This window comes from Canis lupus, chromosome 7 (assembly GCF_011100685.1).
Source record: "Canis lupus familiaris isolate Mischka breed German Shepherd chromosome 7, alternate assembly UU_Cfam_GSD_1.0, whole genome shotgun sequence".
Classification (NCBI taxonomy): domain Eukaryota; kingdom Metazoa; phylum Chordata; class Mammalia; order Carnivora; family Canidae; genus Canis; species Canis lupus.
In genome coordinates, this window is record NC_049228.1 from 69,523,619 (window position 1) to 69,543,884 (window position 20,266).

General features: G+C 33.0%; 1 protein-coding gene across 8 annotated transcripts in view; it reads left to right on the forward strand.

Annotated features, from left to right (window-relative positions):
• SMCHD1 (structural maintenance of chromosomes flexible hinge domain containing 1) overlaps positions 1–20,266 on the forward strand; it is a 146,299-nt gene that overhangs the window by 102,780 nt on the left and 23,253 nt on the right. For 7 of the 8 annotated variants that reach the window (XR_005362603.1, XR_005362604.1, XR_005362605.1 and 4 more), the window contains exons 35-44: positions 396–483; positions 1,137–1,268; positions 1,802–1,954; positions 5,872–5,998; positions 6,168–6,287; positions 7,644–7,729; positions 8,316–8,438; positions 12,189–12,379; positions 14,044–14,153; positions 14,410–14,480. Coding sequence is in view for 5 of the 8 variants with exons in the window: in XM_038543713.1 (XP_038399641.1) it covers positions 396–483; positions 1,137–1,268; positions 1,802–1,954; positions 5,872–5,998; positions 6,168–6,287; positions 7,644–7,729; positions 8,316–8,438; positions 12,189–12,379; positions 14,044–14,153; positions 14,410–14,480 (1,201 nt within the window). In the remaining 3 variants the exon portion in view is untranslated. The remainder of the gene's footprint in view (positions 1–395; positions 484–1,136; positions 1,269–1,801; positions 1,955–5,871; positions 5,999–6,167; positions 6,288–7,643; positions 7,730–8,315; positions 8,439–12,188; positions 12,380–14,043; positions 14,154–14,409; positions 14,481–20,266) is intronic. The other variant, XM_038543716.1, reaches the window with a different exon arrangement.

Consider the following 20,266-nt stretch of genomic DNA (forward strand, 5'->3'; position numbering starts at 1 on the left):
AGAAATAATTTGAAGCCTAAAGTATTTTCTTTCTCCAGGTCAGGTTTACATTTGTTTCCGTTATCTGGGCCAGTAGCAGTCTGTTTTCTTTTCCATCCACATTCAGAGATTCATATGATTTAAAACTGAATTGTAAAAAAAAATAATAAATAAATAAATAAATAAATAAATAAATAAATAAATAAATAAATAAAACTGAATTGTTTCTCCCTTGGGACCTAGGATAAAGCCTCATATTACAGGAAATATTTGTTGAATGAAGGCAAATATAGTGATAGTCATTCTTTTTTTATTCATTTACTTTTTGTAGAAGGAGTAGAAATGCTGATGTTTTGAATACCTTCCCTTTTTATTTAAAAGGTATCAGTAATCTTATCTCTTTCTTTCTAACATAGGGATAAAGCAATTCCTAACAAAGTGGGAACATACTGTATCCAGTTTGGTTTTATGATGGATAAAGCAAATATTCTTAACAGTGAACAGGTTTGCTTGCTCTTTTTATATACCGTAGTTAGCTTTACATTTTCTTGGTTAGTATAGGAATGAAATGGTTTTGTTTAAAAGTGAATTAATTATTGGATGCAGTTGATAATAAAAGTATAAATAATGCAAATTTCAGAAATATTAGACTATATTTAAAATAGGTTGATTAATATGACCTGATACTTAAGTTACTTTTCCATTTCTCTTTATTTTGAGGAGTTCAGTAAGCGTTTTAATGTGTATCATGGTATAGTTACTCCTATCAACCATACATGAAAAATTTTCAGTTAATAATATTTTATGTATTATAATTCTGAATAATGAAGTTTTCTGGATAATGAAGTTAAAGGTAATCTTGATATACATCATCTCCATTCAATATGTTAGTGTACTAAATGTCTAAAAATTACCTGTATTCCTAAATCTCCTAAATTTGCCCTTGGATGGCTGTTAACATTTGAAAATTTATCTCTGACAAATCTTTCTACTGAATTTTAGAAAATAAGTTGATTAGTTTTGGGTGATTAATGGAAATCTATCTTAGAAAGTAACATTACATTTTTTTAGTGTATGCTAGCATTATTTCTTGTCTTACTCTTAAATACTAAACCATTAATATATTGTTAATCACAAAGCTGCTTCTGTTTTGTAAGATTATAGTTGATGTTCTCCCTAATCAGCCTGTGAAGTTAGTGCCTAAAATCCAACCAGCTACACCAGCTGTTTCAAATGTTCGCTCAGTTGCCAGCAGGACCTTGGTCAGAGATTTACATCTTACTATTACGGTAATGTTTATTTACTTGCAAACTTGTAAAGAGTAACAAAAATTATTTTTGTTTTAGTGTGCAAAATAGTTCTTTATAGAGTCAGATACTAATTATTCAGTTTAAGGCTATAGAGAAAATTTGTGTGGATGAAATATTTATAAACACCTTTGTATTTTAATACCAAGTAGAACTGACTCAAAAATGCAGAAATTTGCCTGCCTTTCTTAATATATACGTTTCTTTAATCTCCTGTTTCCCATATGTTCTATGAATATGTGTGAGACAAATTGACTCCTCAGTGTCCATTTTACTGATGGGAAAGAAGGAAGTAATTATTTTTAAGAGCTCTGCTCTGATTGATCATAGTGAGCTCCTCAAAGCTTTTGATTACTGGAGGAGTAAGTAGCAATAGACCTGCCAAGAATATTAAGAAAAACATGTGACACTAGTAATGGGACTTGACCTTTGTGGAAAATTTTCCTAGTGGGATACTATGTTCTTGGTTTAATTTTACCAGTTCTTCTAATTCGTTTTTTATTGTTTCCTTGAAGGATGACTACAACAATCATACCGGAATTGATTTGGTTGGCACTGTAGTAGCTACCATTAAAGGATCTAATGAGGAAGATACAGATACACCACTCTTTATCGGGAAAGTGAGAACACTTGAATTTCCCTTTGTGAAAGGTTCAGCTGAAATCACGGTAATTTATTATGTCTTCTGGTAGATAACGTTACTAAGTCATTTAAACCACAGTGTTACAATACCTGTTCATTTGTATATATAGCTATGAAAATGTTATAAGTATAGCATTAGATTAAAAAGTGAGTGGAAATATTTTGTGATTTTGCTGTAAGCTATTACAAATTGAACTTGTGGGATTATTATTACTTTGGGCAAGAACCCCTTTTTCCCTGTGAATGTTCTCTCTGATTATAATGATTTTTGGCTTCAGTGATAATATATTTATGTATTCATATATTTAAAAGTTACCATTCTGTGGATAGAAGCAGAACATAACATAGCCAGGTAAAATGTATACATATCTAGAAAAACTTAACAAAGCAGCTTACCTTTGTTACCTTTTTTTTTCCAAAAGGGAAATATTTTTACTTGTATAAAAAATACACAGTACAAACACATAAACAATCACTGTTTTACCACTCTTCAGAGATAATGATGATTAGCAATTTAGTGACTTACTTTGCAGACTTTTCTGTACAAACACAAATACTGCACAGATACCCTATGTGTAGATGACTTATATACATGGGTGGGGGGTAAAATTTCATTAATAAAAATTTTTTATAAAATTTATAAAATTTTGCTTTTATAAAAATTCTTATTGGACACATCTTTGATGTATTTCTTCATCATTAAGTATAAACGTACACCATTGTATTAATGAACATAAATTTATTTGACCAATCCTAAGTGGAAATTTAGTTTTTCTTTCTTTTTTTTTTTAATTAGTTTCTTTCCAAAGCTTGTAGTTATCACTAGTGCTTTTTATCATGTTTCTTCTGTGTATATGCTTGCATAGTCTGATTATTTCCTTAAGAAATTACTAGAAGCCTAATTGGTGGCAGGATATGTTTATTTTAAGCCTTTTGGTCATTAGCTATTGCCAATTGCTGTTCAGTTTATAGTCCCACCACAAATTTGTGTATGTTTTTCATAATATTGCCAACTCTCAATATGAATAATTTTTAGAATTCTAACCCAAGTTTCTTATGTTTAAAAAAATACTTTGTTACCAGTAGGTTGAACATTTTTCTTGTTCTTGATCTTTTTAGGATTGTCTCTTGATGCTTTTTCTTTTGGAATGTTTATCATTTCCTTAACTTTATATTAAAGATATATATATTTTAAAGATTTTACTTATTTATTTATTTGAGAGAAAGAAAGAGAGCAGGGGTGGGGGAGAGGGAGAAGCAGGATCCCTGCTCATGCAGGGCTTGATACCAGGACCCTGAGATCATGACCTGAGCTGAAGGTAGACACTTAACCAAAGTCAGTCTCTATTGGAAGAATACACCTAGCCCACCCTACCTTTATCCTGTTTCCTTGACACTCCCCCACCCCTAGCCCCTTGTAGGCATTTGAAATTGCTACCCCAGCTATACACATTTGTGAGTTTAAGATGGTGACGTAAGCTATTTCCTTGCAGCTGCATGTAGAATTGAAGCTTCATGTCATACATAGGAATTTCCACTAGAGGTTCCCAATGCCACGCTGAATAAGCAGAAAACTGTTGAGTCCTCCATGGCTTCTGACTCATAGATTGCTTTAGTAGGTCTAGGGTAGGGCTCTGGACTCTTACCAAGCCAGTAATTCTCATCAATATGGACATTTAGGAAATACTGGCTCAGAACACAAGGTTATTTGTAAATATTCCATGTTTGCTTGAAAATATGTACTGTTTTCTGTAAAGTTATAATCTAAGCTTATTGTTCAAGTTTGTTAATTATATTAGAGAATTCTAAATTCTCTATACTTTTGTTTATTTGATCTAGAAATTTCTGAAAAAGGTTTCTAAATTTTATTCTACGTATTTGTCCATTTCTCATATGCCACATTCCCATTTGTGCTTGGATCCAGTTATGGACTCTTCAGTTCTCATTTTTGTTACTCTGTTTTTCTTTGATAAGTTGTACATCAGAGATTGCAAACTATAAAACTTTGAAATAATATAGGAAAGGCCTCCTTAAGACATAAAAGAAAAGATTTTATATTTTTTTAAATTTAATTCAATTAGCCAACATATAGTGCATCATTAGTTTCAGATGTAATGTTCAGTAACTCATCAGTTACTGATCACCCAATTACCAGTTACATCACCCAATAACCCCATCCCCTCACCCAAAGATTTTATATTTAACTATATAAAAAGTTAAAACTTTATATATCATAATCATATCTTAGAATTAAAAGAATGATGGCAGCGTGTTGATAATTATTGACCCTGAATTGTGGATATGTAGAGAGACCATTTATCTGACCATACGATAAAAAAAAATGTTCTTAATTATGTTGTGTAGAAATATTGCTCTGCACACATAACAGTGCTGGGTTAGATATATTAAACATTTTTAAATCTGAAGAACTTCCTACAAATCAATAAGGAAAAACAATTTGGTAGAAAAATTTTAAAAGTAATTTTTTAGTAAAAAATAAAGAGTATGAGCAGGCAGTTAATGGAAGAGAAAGTAAAAAGGACCAGTAAATAAGATGCATGACCTCAGTACCAATCAAGGAAATGCTAAGTGAAATGATAATGACTGGTTGTTTTTCATCCATTTTGGAAAAAGAAAACTTGATAATGAAGTGTTGGCCAGCACCAGCGAAACTAGATATTCCTACTAATGATGAGAAGATAAATCAACGGGCTTTTTGAAGGGAAATTTGATATTACCTATTAAACTCTTTTTAATGAGTCCTATTTCTCATTATTCTAGAGAACACACAGAAAAATACTGAAACATACTTTCTTTGCTATATTAAAATTGTAGTTAAAATTTTTTAAGGAAACTAAATGTTCATCCAGCAAAAGGATATGTACCATATACCTATACTATGCATAAATTTCACAGATTAGTATCTAGATATTCACTTGTATTGATCAACAAATTAGATTGATTGCTGAAAGAAAACTGCTGAATTCCACAGTTTTAAAAACATGAATTACATGTTTTAAAAATGTGAACTGTATTTTCTGTGTTTATATTCATGTAAATACATTGAAAACAGCTTTAATAACTAAGTATGACTGCATATTAGTTTAATGGTAGATTTGTATTCTATAGTCCTTGGAAAGAAAAGAATTGTTATCTGTACTTTATAATTTTATTTCATGGATTGCTCTGCAAGTGTTTTACGGATTTGCGTTTTTAAAAATTCTGCTTCTCTATCTCTGAATTGTACTAGTCTAAAAAATAAAATAATATCTTGTTTCCTGTAAAGAATGTAAAAAAAAAAATTAGAATGTAAATATATCTTCATTATTTACTTGTTACGTGCTATGGTCTTAAGCTAAATTATATTGCAGGTGTTTTAAATGTGCATTAATAAAGAAAATACAAAAAATACAAAAATAATTAAAAAAATAAAATAAAGAAAGAAAATACATTATAAAAAATCTTCTGAGCTTTTTAGGACCTCTTGTTTGGTCACCTGGGATTAGTGGGTCTACTTCCATGGTAACAGTTGTAACTTAAACTCACCATTGGGCTTTGGGCATGTCTGTGACTGTTTTTATAACTTTTATGCCATCCACTGTTTCACACTGCTTCAGCTTCTTAAAGGCTAGCGTCAAAAAGACTTTGCCAGTTAAGATAGTAATTGGCCATTGATACTTCTGTTCCAAAAGAAAAGATACCTTTTTTCTTGTAATTATCTTGCATAATCTATCCATTGATAAGATCATAAAAAGTTTTATGTCTTGAGTGATGCTGATGTTTTAATTAATGTTGATGAGTCTTAAGGATCAGTCAATGCCTGTTGCCTTTAAAATTTACCCCACTCACTTGGAAACAACACAGTAAGATAGATATGTAACATTTATACATTGACAATACCATTTTAAATCTTGTTTTTCTAACTGTTCTTTTCTTTTTACAGAATCTAGTGCTGGCAGAAAATAGTCCTGGAAGGGATAGTACTGAATATTTTATTGTATTTGAGCCTCAGCTACCAGCTCTGTCAAGAACATTAGAATCATATATCCTACCATTTATGTTTTACAATGGTAAGTTTTTAGGAAAATAGAGGATTTTTCTTATGTTTATGGTACTTTTTTTTTTATTATTATACTTTCCATTAACATGGTGCTTATTAGTTACCTAATCATGTTATGACATGTTTTGGAAAAGTCACAATTTTAGAATTGTTTAAATTATCTGAATGCTTTTTCTTAGATGTTAAGAAGCAGCAACAAATGGCAGCACTTACAAAAGAAAAGGACCAGTTATCTAAGAATATTATAATGTATAGAAGTTTATTTGAAGCCAGCAATCAGCTTCTTGATGAAATGAAGTGTAAGTCATTCTGTATTCAAGGATAATAAAAAATTAGGCTTTGGGGAATGGTAAGGCATAAGGTTGAGACCATGAGACAGAAAAATTGTCTACTTTCCTGGACTACAAATAAACTGCAGAACACTGCAGTAATGGTTGCATTCTTGGTTATCATTTTAAATAAATTTATATCCTGCTTACCTATAAAAATTTGAGATTTTTTTTAATAGAAATCAATCTGTGGAAATTTAAGGCTTTTAACAAGACAGTAATGTTTATATCTGGCTCCAGGTTCTAGCAGAAGATACTAGACAGTCTTACTGCAGAAGTGATATGTAATTTAATTTTTAGTTGAGTCTTGTGACTGTGTATTTTGCTTAAAATATTTGCGGTGTGTCACACTATGGAGGTGTACAGGGCAGCACACATGGTATAGAAGCATCTAACTTTTAAGTAAATGCACCATGTTTGCTGCAATTCATAATCAATTTTATAGATTTAAAATAAGACTTTGGGTTGTGGTTTATCTTTTTCCATTTGTCAGATTTTTTCGTTGTGGTTTTTGTCTCTGTATTAACTACATAGTTAAAATTTTGATCAGTTAACTAACAAATGTACTGCCTGCCTCAAGGTACTCACTTTTGTATATCCAAGGTCAATGATATTTAGAGGATAATAGAAGCTATGTAGGATGATGAGAAAATACATCAGTAGTAGCATTCAGGGTTCTTTTTATAAAGTCTTACTTGGTTCTTGTCACAATCTTATGCAATTATGTATGTTATATATAGTCATGTGAATCAGGATCAAATGATTTATTACTTGGAGTTTGCAGTATTAATATATACTATCTTCCTTAACCACCTTAAAACCAAATTTGGGTGTGGGTATTTTTTTAAAGACATTATTTATTTATATACTTACTTATTTTATGAAAAAATAAATAAATTTATTTGACACAAAGTGGGAGTGAGGGGGGTACTCTGGAGAACAAGCACAGGGAGAGGGAGAAGGAGAAGAAGGCTCACCACTGAGCAGGAGCCCAGGACAGGGCTTGATCCTAGAACCCTGGGATCATGACCTGAGCCAAAGACAGATGTTTAACCGACTGAGGCACCCAGATGCCCCTAAATTTTATTTTTTTAAAACCACCTTAAAAACCAAATTTTCTTTCTCATTATTGTGTATTAGACCCAAATCTTAATTTTAGACTTAGTTTCATTTTGGATTTCTAAAAGAATCACTTATATTTTTTACTTTAGCATCAGTCATTACAAGGTGGGGGGAACCCAAGAGATTGAAAGTATTTTTAAAAACCTGTGTTTCTGGGATTATTACAAATTGATGCAGATTTGTTTGTTTTGTTTTTAATTTTAGGCCGAGTTGAAGAAGCAAAATTAAAAGAGGCTCAGTTGCAAAATGAACTAAAAACACATAATATTGACATCCCTACAACACAACAGGTATAGTTTCCATGTATAAGTGAAAAGCTTTTTTTATTAAATTATAGTCTCTAATTTTTTTTTACAATTCATTTTTTATTTACAGAGTAATGGGCACACTTGTTTTGGGGGTACCAAGACATGTGGATTGGTCTAGTCACTAGACATTAAAAGGGGCTAACAAAATGATACTTTTTTCAAAGAAATTGAAGTTTGTATTTCTAATTTAATGACACCAATAAGTGAAATTAATGATACAACAATTTGAGAACTGTGCTGAAAGGGCTTCATAAGCTATAACCAGTATACATGGTGGCAAAGAAAATGAGATAAAGTGACAATAGATTTCTTAAAACTCATGTTTTTTTTTATGTGTATAATGCTGTAGTTAGTTGCAAAGAGAAGTCCTATTGTAGGTTGTGTATTTCCTAAGATAATCAGTGAGGTGAAAACTTTACATTACTATAACCACATTGTTTTAAAGTGATGCTTGTTTAATAACTTTATATTCTTGAGTTGTCCAAATTGTTGATTTTTCCTGCTATCCTTATGGCTGTCTGGTACAGGAGTAATAGCCTTGTAGTTAATTTTTCTTTACAAATTACAGATGCCACACATTGAAGCACTTTTGAAAAGAAAGCTATCAGAACAGGAAGAACTGAGGAAAAAACCTAGAAGATCGTGTACTCTTCCAAACTATACTAAAGGCAGTGGAGATGTTTTGGGAAAGGTTTGTGTTTAAACCTTTTAAGAGGCAATCAGTACATTTTTTATTACGTTATTTTGTTTAAAATGTGTTTTAATGTGACATTATAATAAAATAGTGTTGATTTCTTTGTACTTTTTAATTTTTTCCCATAAATTTCTTGTTCTTATTACTATAGTAGGGATTTGGCAAAATTTAAAACAAACGCATAATTCCATAATTCTTATTTACTATTGAAGGCTATGGTAGAAATTAGCATGTTCAAGGCTTATTATCTACTTACAGATGCTTTCGTGTCATATGACTTTCTAGATAGCCAAGACCCTTCCATGTGCTCAGACTTGAGTGAGATAATGAAAGAAAAAGATTAGAATTTTTCTGAGTCTAATATTGTTAGAGAGTGAATTCTGGGATGTTCCTAGAACTTCAGAAAAAACAACAATAAGTTAATTGTTACTTGTTAAACTTTTCCATTTTAATATGCATCTCTCCTTTCTGCTTTTACCTCTGTTTTAAAATTGAGGAAGCTGAAAGTAAGGTACAGAAAGACTTTTTAGAAACTTGTCCAGGGTTACATAGCAAGCAGTTAAAATTGTAGAACATGGACTCAAGACCAGGAGTTTGACTCCAAAGTGTGTATGTTAATCACTGTTCTTTATGCCTGTGTACATACTACTTTTACAACCATTATTTTTTTTATAGTGTTTCTAGTTTTTGTATGAGGATATTGAAATTCAGAGAACTTAATTGTCAATATATAGTTATTAAGGGGCAGAACTTAGACATAAACCAAGGTTTCCCTGACTTCAAAGTCCAGTGTAGTTTCTTTATAAGTGGTTCCCTAACATCACAGGCTAACTACACAGTGAAAATAGAGGGTAATGGTTACTCTAAAAATGTGTGGCCATGTTTGCTGTTGAAACCATGTTGCATGAATATGAAAATTGAAATATTCAGTTTTCAAATATGAAAATTGAAAAATTAAGATGAAAATTTAGGGCAGCCCGGGTGGCTCAGTGGTTTAGCGCCGCCTTTGGCCCAGGGCGTGATCCTGGAGACCCAGGATTGAGTCCCACATCGAGCTCCCTGCATGGAGCCTGCTTCTCCCTCTGCCTGCGACTTTGCCTCTGTGTCTCTCATAAATAAATAAATAATTTTTTTAAAAAGATATAAATTTATAAATTTTTAAAAAGATATAAAGATATAAATTTATAAAGATTTTGATTTATAATTTTTAAAATTGTTAGTCTTCAGAACCAATTTAAAAAATTTATAGAAAGAAACAGTTTATAGAAGAGGCAGTCCTGTGATTTAAGCATATAGATATCTATAGTTAGCCTGCTTTGGGGTACTAACATTCCACATTCAATGGTTATTTGATACAGAATTCTTAATAGATAAGATTTTACCAAAGCATAAAATAAATTTTCACAGAAGAAATGTATTTTGAAGTCTTTCATTCAAATATTTCTTATTACGTATCATGAAAATCTGGGGGAAACCTTTGGAATCTCATTTTATGTAAATTCTCCTCTGTCCTCTAAGACTACAAGCCCTCTTCTAACCATCAAGTGGAAGTTTTCTACTCCTTTCAAATCATACTTAATCTTCCTTGATTCCTCTTTTAAAAAATTCTTCCTGGTATTTATTCTAAAACTAGAATAAATGTGGAATATAGTAAGGGAAGGGACAAGAGGAGGAAATTTTCGCCTAGACATTATAACGTAAATAATTTTGTAATTATGAATACCTCAGTTAAGTTGTATATTTTAGTCTTGCCCTCCTGAATCCCAAATACCTATAAATCCCATCTGTATTTCTTTCAAGTGCCATTCATCTGGTATCCCTGAGGAAAAATTGATAACATCCATGAAAAATGGCTAGAGTAGGCTCAAAAAAGTTGAAAAAAGTAGTTAAAGCTTAAATAAACAAAACATTGTATATGGGTACACAAGTAAAAAGATTGAGTTATATCTACAAAAGGATTAGGTTTTTGGAAAAGAAAATACTGTATTCTTAAGGAGAAACCTGTGTGTAGTTTAAGGAGAAAGTGTAATGTTAAGGAGAGCTTATGCTCATAGCTTTACTTGAAATAATTACCCCATGGGCCGCCGGGCAGCTCAGTCAGTTAAGCATCCAACTCTTGATTTTGGCTCAAGTCGTCATCTCAGGCTTGTGGGATCGAACCCACCCACGTTGGGCTTTGTGCTCAGTGGGAAGCCTGCTTGGGATTCTCTCTTCCTCTACCCCACCGCTTGTGCATGTGCATATTCTCTTAAATACCTGTCGTAACACTTGTGGTCACAAGTAGAATGAGATTAGTCACTTTGATTTGCTTCTTCTAATCCTTCCTTTGTTTGCTGGAACCTTTCCTTCCTTCCTTCCTTCCTTCCTTCCTTCCTTCCTTCCTTCCTTCCTTCCTTCCTTCCTTCCTTCCCTCCCTCCCTCCCTCTCTCTCCCTCCCTCCCTCCCTCTCTCTCTCCCTCCCTCCCTCCTTCTCTCCCTCCCTCCCTCCCTCCCTCCCTCCCTCTCTCTTTCCCTCCCTTCCTTCCCCTTCTTACCCTCTCTTTTCCTTCCTTCCTCCCTCCCTCCCTCCCTCCCTCTCTCCCCTCCCTCCCTCTCTCCCCTCCCTCCCTCCTTCCTTCCTTCCTTCCTTCCTTCCTTCCTTCCTTCCTTCTTTCCTTCCTTCCTTCCTTCCTTCCTTCCTTCCTTCCTTCCTTCCTTCCTTCCTTCCTTCCTTCCTTCCTTCCTTCCTTCCTGATTTTATTTATTTATTCATGAGAGACACAGAAAGAGGCAGAAACATAGGCAGACAGAGAAGCAGGCTCCCTGCAGGAAGCCTGTGCAGGAGACCCAAAGAGCGGTAGAGATATAGGCAGATGGAGAAGCAGGCTCCCTGCAAGAAGCCTGTGCAGGACTTGATCCCAGGACCCTGAACCAAAGTCAGACGCTCAGCCACTGAGCCACTTGGGTGCCCCAGGAACATTTTTTTCATCTTCATTTACATGTACTAGTTTCTTTGCATGTCTCTCTTCTTACCTTTATTCCACTAACGTCTAGAGAATTGGAATACAAGAGTAGATTTTTTGATGTTTCTAACAATGACACAACATTTTCATTGCTAGGGCAGGTTTTTGCTGGCTGGTCAGTTAAAAAGAATAAAGGGTAGATGTGACTGTACCAATGTAGTAAATGAGGTTTTAAAATTGGCCCAAACTTTTTAATGTTGTTAGACTGAGCAAAATGCTTGTGACTAAAGTATTTGTAAATAGGAGAGTAGCCATTTATCCTAAGTTCCAGTGTGTTCTTATAAGCAGAAATTATTATTTGTGACATTTAGGTTTGTTTTCAGAAAAGAATATTGGAATAAGATACCTACTTAAAAAGGTATGATATATACTTATTTCTAATCGAATCTTAATCTTCCATCTATTTAATATGTATATTATTTAAATGTATATTATAACTTTATCAAGACATCTCAATACTAAAGATACCAACTGTGAAAATTACATCATTAGTTAGCTGATAACATTGTAAATATTTTTTCTTGCTCATTTCTAAAATTACAGGAGTTTAATCTGTAGGACAGTTTTTCCAAAATTTAATAGCAGAATCGATGTTTAATATTCAAGCATGTATAGCTTGAGAATTTTTTAATTCTTATATTTCAGAAAAGTTTTTACTATTTAGATGTAGGCTTCTTAAAATACTTAATATCAAATTTTTATATACTTAAAAGTTTTTTAATTGATTTTTAAAAATGGCTTATAGATTGCACACCTGGCACAAATTGAAGATGATAGAGCTGCAATGGTTATTTCTTGGCATCTGGCAAGTGACATGGACTGTGTAGTCACCCTGACCACTGATGCTGCACGTCGCATCTATGATGAAACCCAAGGTCGTCAGCAGGTCTTGCCCTTGGATTCTATTTATAAGAAGACTCTTCCAGATTGGAAAAGGTTAGAAAAAAGTGGGAGTGATGATTTTTTTCTGAAATATCTTTTCTGTTAACAAAGGGCTTAATTTTAAAATGGTTTCTATAAAAGATGCCTAAAACTGAGCAGGGACTCAAATTATCTAGATTATTTTTATCTTCATTACAAATGTGTATACTTCATGAAAGTGGGTATTGCAGTGTATTTACTTATATATGCTGGCCATATTTAATTTGCCAAGTAAATCTTACTTGTATATAAGTTACGTGGACACATACAAACCAAAAGAAGATTTTTGGCTTTTACATAGGAAGGATGTCAATATCATTGATGAAATATGAAACTCTTTTATTTGGAGTAAGGGTATAGATGAATGTGTTTTGTCCTGTTTGTCCATTGAAGATAAGTAGTCATGTTTTAGGTAGAGAAGATCCCTATTGGAACTGCCAGTAACAAAGTTGAAATGTAAGAGACTATCTAGTTAGAATGTTTTATTATTTTGGTTTAAGTAATTATTTCCTCATTTACTTTTCAAAATATGTTTTTAGGGAATAACCATGCAAACCAATTAGGCATTTTTTTTATCTAAATTTAAAAATACTTTATATATAGTCTGATTTTGACCTTAAAACACTGGAAGGAAATGCTAACAAAACAAAAAAATGTAGAACAGTATTGTTAATTTTCTCAGATTCCTAAACAAAACTTTACAATTGGGTAGGAATAGGGCCTATAAGGAGAATAGGAACTCTAATATATTAAGAGCTTACTGTATTATTAAACTAAATGTAATTCATTGTAATCTAAAAATAGTTTTAGGAAACAACCAGAATTTGAACTCAAATCTATCAGTTTCTAAAAACTCCTGCTGTATTACTGGTCAGTACCCATTTTAAACAGTATTGGAAATCTAGTCAGATCATAATTCCTGTATTCATAATACTTTTTGTGTGAATAGTTTTTCCCTTTGGGGGCGCTTCTTTTATCATAGGAATCTGTGAAGACAAAGTTAAGAATCTTTGATTTAGGGAAAATATGGATTTGGTATTTAGGACTAATGTTTGCACTAGAAACTAATTATCATCCTGTCTGTTCCTGGTGTTGTAGCTCTTATTGAGATTGAGTTAATTAGCTCCTAGAACCACCCCTACCTATCCTCCAGCACTCATACTTTCAAGACTTGTGAAAAGCTATGCCACATGGAACCATGAGAAAGGTCCTGACACTCCAGTCAGCCTCCACTTCTTGAATATCATTGTTTTCTCTGGGCTTCAGTTGTTCATTTTGTACTGTGTGGGAAGGGACAGGGAGCCAGAGTACCAGATCTGTCTCCCTCACGTGGATATCTTCCCCTGTCCATACTTGGGCCACTCTCCACATAATATAGTCATATTATTGGCATCCCCATTTAGGGCTAGCTTTAGAGGCTGCTTTTCTTTTTCCCTTGTCAAACTCAACAGTTAGTTTATATTAATTTTAGTAGACAGATAAAACTAAGTAGATACTCTTATATAGTAAATATTCTCATTTCTAAGAGTGTAATAGGTAATCATTAGGAGTGTCACTTGTGGATGGGGAAATGATTTAAGTGATCACAATACTGATAAGCAATATATACATACTATTTTATATATTTTTTTTATTAGAAGTATATTTTTAATATATTTTTAAATTTTCTTTTTATTCAGACCTCTACCTCATTACCGAAATGGAAAATTGTATTTTAAACCCATTGGAGATCCAGTCTTTGCCCGAGATTTGTTAACATTTCCAGATAATGTAGAACATTGTGAAACAGGTAAAGGAAATTATGGTGACTTTTTAAAAAAGATGTTACACTTATGATCCAGATATACAAATTACTGGTTGTAGAAATTTATGTTCTTGTTTATTTAATAAGTTATAGTTTTATCAATATTTTAATCTTATTTTTTCTTGTTCAAGTGTTGAATAAAATTCTAATGTTACTATTCTTCCTAAGAAAATTTTGTAATGTGTTAATATTTTAATATAGCCAAAAAGGATGTCATAATTTTTTAAATTTAATTTTTTAGTATTTGGTATGCTGTTAGGAGACACCATTATTTTGGATAATTTGGATGCTGCCAATCATTATAGAAAAGAGGTATGTATTTGAGGTTTTTTTTTTTAATTTGTAGCTCTAATTTTAATGTATATTTTTAAAGCTTAACATACTAGGACCCTATATAGAAATAATTTTATGATAATGTTCACATGACTAACCTTGTCAAAACTGATTTAAATCCTACAAATTGACAAGCAGTGCAAAAATGGGTATAATATATGAATGAATGGGCCAAGAAACAACTTCAAATGAGACATGTTTTTGGGATTTGAAATTTTCCAAAATTCAAAGCCAGTAGCTACTATTGATGATAGTATTGGAAAAAGAGTATTCTCAGATAATGTTGGTGGAAATGTAATTTGGTGTAACTCTTATTTGTTGTTAGGACTGCTGTGATAAAGTACTACAGACTAAGTAGCTTAAATAATAGAAATTGATTGCCTCACAATTTTGGAGGCTTGAAATCCAAATTCAAGGTATGAGCAAGATTGATTCTTTGTGAGAGCTATGAAGCAAGGGTTTGTTCCAGGCTTCTCTCCTTGGTTTGTGGATGGTCATCTTCTCCCTGTGTCTGTTCATATCTATGCCTGTCTATATCCCCTTCTTATAAAGATACCACTTAATAGATTAGTACCTAACTTTATGACCTCATTTTAACTTCGCTATTTCTATGAAGACACTTATCTTTAAGGTCATGTTTGGAGAAATTGAGGGGTTAGGACTTCAACATTGGAATTTTGCAGGACAAAACTCAACTAATAACACCTTTGAAGGGCAGTTTGCAATATAAATGTTTCAGTTATCTATTGCTACCTACCAAAACACTGCAAAAATTAGTGGCTTTAAACAATAACAACATATTAGTTCTCAGGTCCCTGTGGACATCTCTGAGTAGTGTTAGCTAGTTGCAGTGGTGGCTAGTTACACTTAGAATGGTGGGAGCTCCAAAGTGCCTCACTCACACAGTTGGCAGTTGGTGCCAGTTAACTTTCTGGGAATTCAGCTGCATCTGGCAACAGGCTCAGCTGGCTCTGTCTTCTGGGATTACTGTTTTCACACACATCTCTACCCCAGGGTGCTGTAGTATAATGCCATTAAGAATTTTTAGAAATTCTTATCTACTTAAGAGAATCTAAGGAAGCAGTGCCTTAAACCTGAGGTCATAACAAAGGGACATCCTTAACCTCAGGATATATTTTACAAGGTGGGCACTGTATTTTACTCTTAGTTCTGAGGCTCTCCATTTTGGTCACAGAACAAGCCAGAGATAAAAATCACCCAGCACATCCAAGATTAGAAGTATTTCCTCAAAATTATTTTTATTTCTTTATTATCTTTATTAATTTCCTTGACATTAGTTCCTGTTTTTATCTATCTCCCACTCATACTGACTAGATGATATTGGCTACTGCCCAGGCATTGAGCTATAAGCTGGCAGACTTGGATCTCTCCAAGTGAAGATATATATAAGAGTATAAAAGATTTTATAATGAGAAACATTGGAAACAATTTTAAATGTCCATCATTTAGGATTGGACAACTCCATTATAGTAATTTATACAGTAGAGTATATGTTGCTGTTTAAAAAGTATAATAAGTTTTTATGTCCTAACAAAGAAGGTGTACAAAATATATTTTGTTGAAAAGGTTAAAATCATGTATAAAATGATTCTTTCTTTTAAAAAATAAGCTTATGGTGGTGAGGGGACAGCCAAAATGGGTGAAGAGGAGTGGGAGATACAGACTTCAAGTTATGAAATGACTAAATCATGGGAATAACAGACACAGCATAGGAATATAGTCAATTATACTATGATAGCAATGTATGGTGACAGATGGTAGCTACATTTGTGGTAAGCATAGCATAAAGCATAGAGATGTGGGATCATTATGTTGTACACTTGAAACTAATATAACATTGTGTATTTCCTATACTCAGAAAAAAAATTAATTTAAAAATATATGAGTTATGTACTCTAAACAAACCGAAGAATGTATTTTATACTGTTGGATATACTTAAGTTATCACTTCTGTTTTACTTTTAAGTTTTACTTACGAAAAAAGAAATCTCAAGGAGGGCCTTTCAGAGCACTGTTCTCTAGAGGTTTAATAAAATAATACATATAAAGCATTAAGCATAGAGTCTGGAATATGGTAAAATTTCATTAAAGTTCTCTTTGTATCTGAGATCCAGGGGTCTTGAATTTTTGTAATACACAGGAAGGATTACATTTAATGAGTATAGTGTTAGGAGCTTGGAATTACCAAGTGATAAACATGTATGAAAAATATAGGTTTGTGAGTTACTATAACTAAAAATGAGTAAGAATGTTTGCGGTTACATAAGAGAAAACAGGCCAGTTTAAAATATAAGCCAGTATCTATAGAAAGTGTATTCTAGAATCGTGGATACCTTAGAGATAATATATACTCTCACTTTATAAATGAGAAACTTGAAGTTCAAAACAAATAATGAAGCTGTACTAAATCACACCAACTTATGGCAGAACTAGAACCATCAGAGAAATTTTCCTTTGGACCCAGTTAAGAAGAAATAAATGTACCCTGATTTACGAGAGCTAAATTAGTGAGATATTGAAAATTATGCAACTAATTGGGGAATAGTATTTGATATTTTCATGAATGTTTCCATGGGAACCTAATAATGGCTATAATATACTATACCAGAAAATAGTTGTGGATGGAGAAGCTACTATATTCTGGTAGTGATTAGCATATTTATATATCCTGATTTACAGAGTAGAAACCATGCCCATTAAATGTCACGACAATATAGAATCTACTAGGAGAAGATGAGAAACTTACTAGTGAGGATAGAATTAACAAATTTGGATAATAACTAAGGTTCTACTTATTCAACATTTGGACACTTGACTATATGAGATACAGTGGATGCAATTACATGTTGAACAACTGGCTCTCTGGTCAGTGGGGTGATGAGACCCTGGTTTGTAGCTTTTGCCCATGGTGTATTCCTATCATGGCCGATTTCCAACTGCCTATGTGCAGCCATTGAATGAAGTGCTCAAGAAGATTGGCTCTCATGACCCAGTAAATTCTTGCTCCAGCACATCATCCAGGCACAGTGGGTTATACAGAGATGGACTAGACAACTCAAATTCTTGCAGAGATTAACTAAAAGGCTATTTCTGGCTATATATATCATTAGAGTATGTATCTTAATGTTTGAACTGGCAAAAAAAGTAAGGTTTCTAAGTGATGGTAGAACTCAAAGATAAATAGAACAAGCCAGGTTTTGCTTAGAGAACATGTGTCAAACTAATTGAAATTGAGCTCAGAGAGTAGGAAATTGAGTGTCTCAGAGGACAGGAAACAAAACCCAGGGCTTTAATCAGAGTGGGGAATCTGATTCCCAATAACCGGGTCCCCCAAAGGGCTAACCCTTAGTATAAGTTGAGCAAAAATCCTGCCATTTCCATTTCAACTCCCAAGTGCCTCTGCAGACTGCAAGATAATTATCGCTCTTGAACCTTGGCACCAGGTAGAAAAGGAAAAACAAAACAAAACAGGTTGTTTTCCCAGAGAATTCATCAATATCAATAAATTGGCCTTTGTTTGCAACCAGCATTCATAATACTTGAATGGTCTGAAAAATCTCAAGGTAAACATTTGGTTTCACATGGTGCTGGACTGGTAGTGTCCTTAGATACCTGATTGGAGGAAACACAGATTATCCCTGGAAGAATTCATCTTTATCTTAGACCTGAAGTAATTTCCATATTGAACATTAAAGCAAATATTTTTAAAGTGTATTTAATATAATTTAAGAAAAGTGTTGAAAATGAGAAAAGAGCAAGTTGACTTGAAAAAATAAATAGAGCTTTGTTAAAACTAGAAAATATACATTAAGAAAAATAAGATTCTCACTGGGAAGGTTAAACAGCTTAAGAGAGAATTAGTGAATTGGAAGCTAGGTCAGAAAAATTGTCCAGACTGCAGCCCAGAGAGAAGGAATGTAAGAGGAGCAGGTTGAGAGTCATGGACACAATGAGAAAATCCCAAATAGTAAATAAAGTCTAATCAGAGTGCCAGAGTGGAGGTAGAAAAGGATCATAAGGCAGTATCTGAAGAATCTAATGGGTGAAAACTTTTTCGAATTGGTGAAAAACACTGATCCATAGCTTTAAAAAAGAATGTAGAGGTGCCTGGGTGGCTTAGCTGGGTGAGCATCTGACTCTTGGTTTTGGCTCAGGTTGTGATCTCATGAGTCATGGGATCAAGCCCCACATTGGGCTCTACACTCCGCATGGAATCAGCTTGAGGATTCTTTCCCTCTGCCCCTCCCTGCACTCGCTCTCTCGCTCTCTCTAAAATAAATAAATCTTTTAAAAAATTAAGAATGTAATAGAATATATGACAAAAGCTGGTGCATTATTTGTTCCTCATAATTGGTGTAGCAAATACTGATTGCTTTGCTTCTTAAGTTTCTAATCAAGTCTTGTAATTCTACCAGTTAAGTACTATTGGAAAGCTTTTCTGAGAAAAGGCTTTTATAGCATCCCTTTGTAATACTGTTTTTGCTAGTGTTACTGTTTTCCCTTCCTCAATACTTTATGCCATTTGCTACTTCAACCTGTCAGCTCCTCTGTTTATTCTACCCCCACTCCTAGTCCCCACAACAGTGTTGAATAGGCATTTCCCAGAGCCATTGGACTGTTGCTCACTCACTGAATTTACAAAAGCTGTTATTACCATTTTTGTCCTAATTGAGTGCTTAGAAAGGTAGAACTGTAAGACTGAAGGACACTTTGAGAGTTGAAATTGTCCATGGAAATAATATTTGCAGAATTGTTGTAGAAGGGAGCCAGACCGTCCTTTTTACTGGAGGCTTGTAACTCCTACTGTCAGTCTGTTAACAAGAGAATGGACAAGTCTATAAATTTGAGTGTGTGTTAATTTAATATGGCATCAAATCCTTAAAAATATGATCTGAGTTCTGATAAATGGATAGTACATGATTCCAGTTTGTATTTTTAATGTTCACTTTAAGAAAACATATTAAATCCAAACTAAAACTAAAAAAGATGTGATTGTAGTAAAACAAAATTATAGTAAAACAAAAAGATTGATTTCACCAAAGAGTTTTTTTTTTTCACCAAAGAGTTTATCATAGATTTTCCTCATATAGTCATCTTATTGCATTTAAATTTTCTTTTTAAGATTTTTTATTTTTGAGTAATCTCTACAGACCCAACATGGGCTCAAACTTAAAACCACAAGATCAGGAGTCCCATGCTTTACCAGCTGAGCCAGTCAGGACCCCCTGCATTTAAATTTTTTTTAAGTATCCACTTCAATGGGAAAACATTTGTAAAGTACCTCTGGAATTATATTAAAAGAATAAATACTAGTTATGATTTTATGTTATATTTTTTCATTTATATTTTTCATTTTTAAAAATCAAATTTAATATTTTTATAATTCAGACTACGCCCAATATTAGATTGAATTAGGTATTTTTACATATTGTTAAATTATATTCTTCAATCATTTTTTAGTATATGTGTTCTATTTCATTGTATGGATGTACCCTAATTTATGTAACTTGTTGAGACATGCAAGTTTCATATCTTTTATTAAAACAGTGTTCTAGCGCAAATTGTTCACATCTGTGATTTTTCTTCAGAATAAATTCTTAGAAGTGAATTGCTGGGTGGGTCTTGCAAAACCAAGCTTTTTAATACTTACTATATTTCCTTTGAGAAAGGCTGTCTCAGAATAGATTAGTACAAGAAGACTTTCTCCCTAGGTCTCCCAACATTTCAGTGTGTGGTATGTCTTA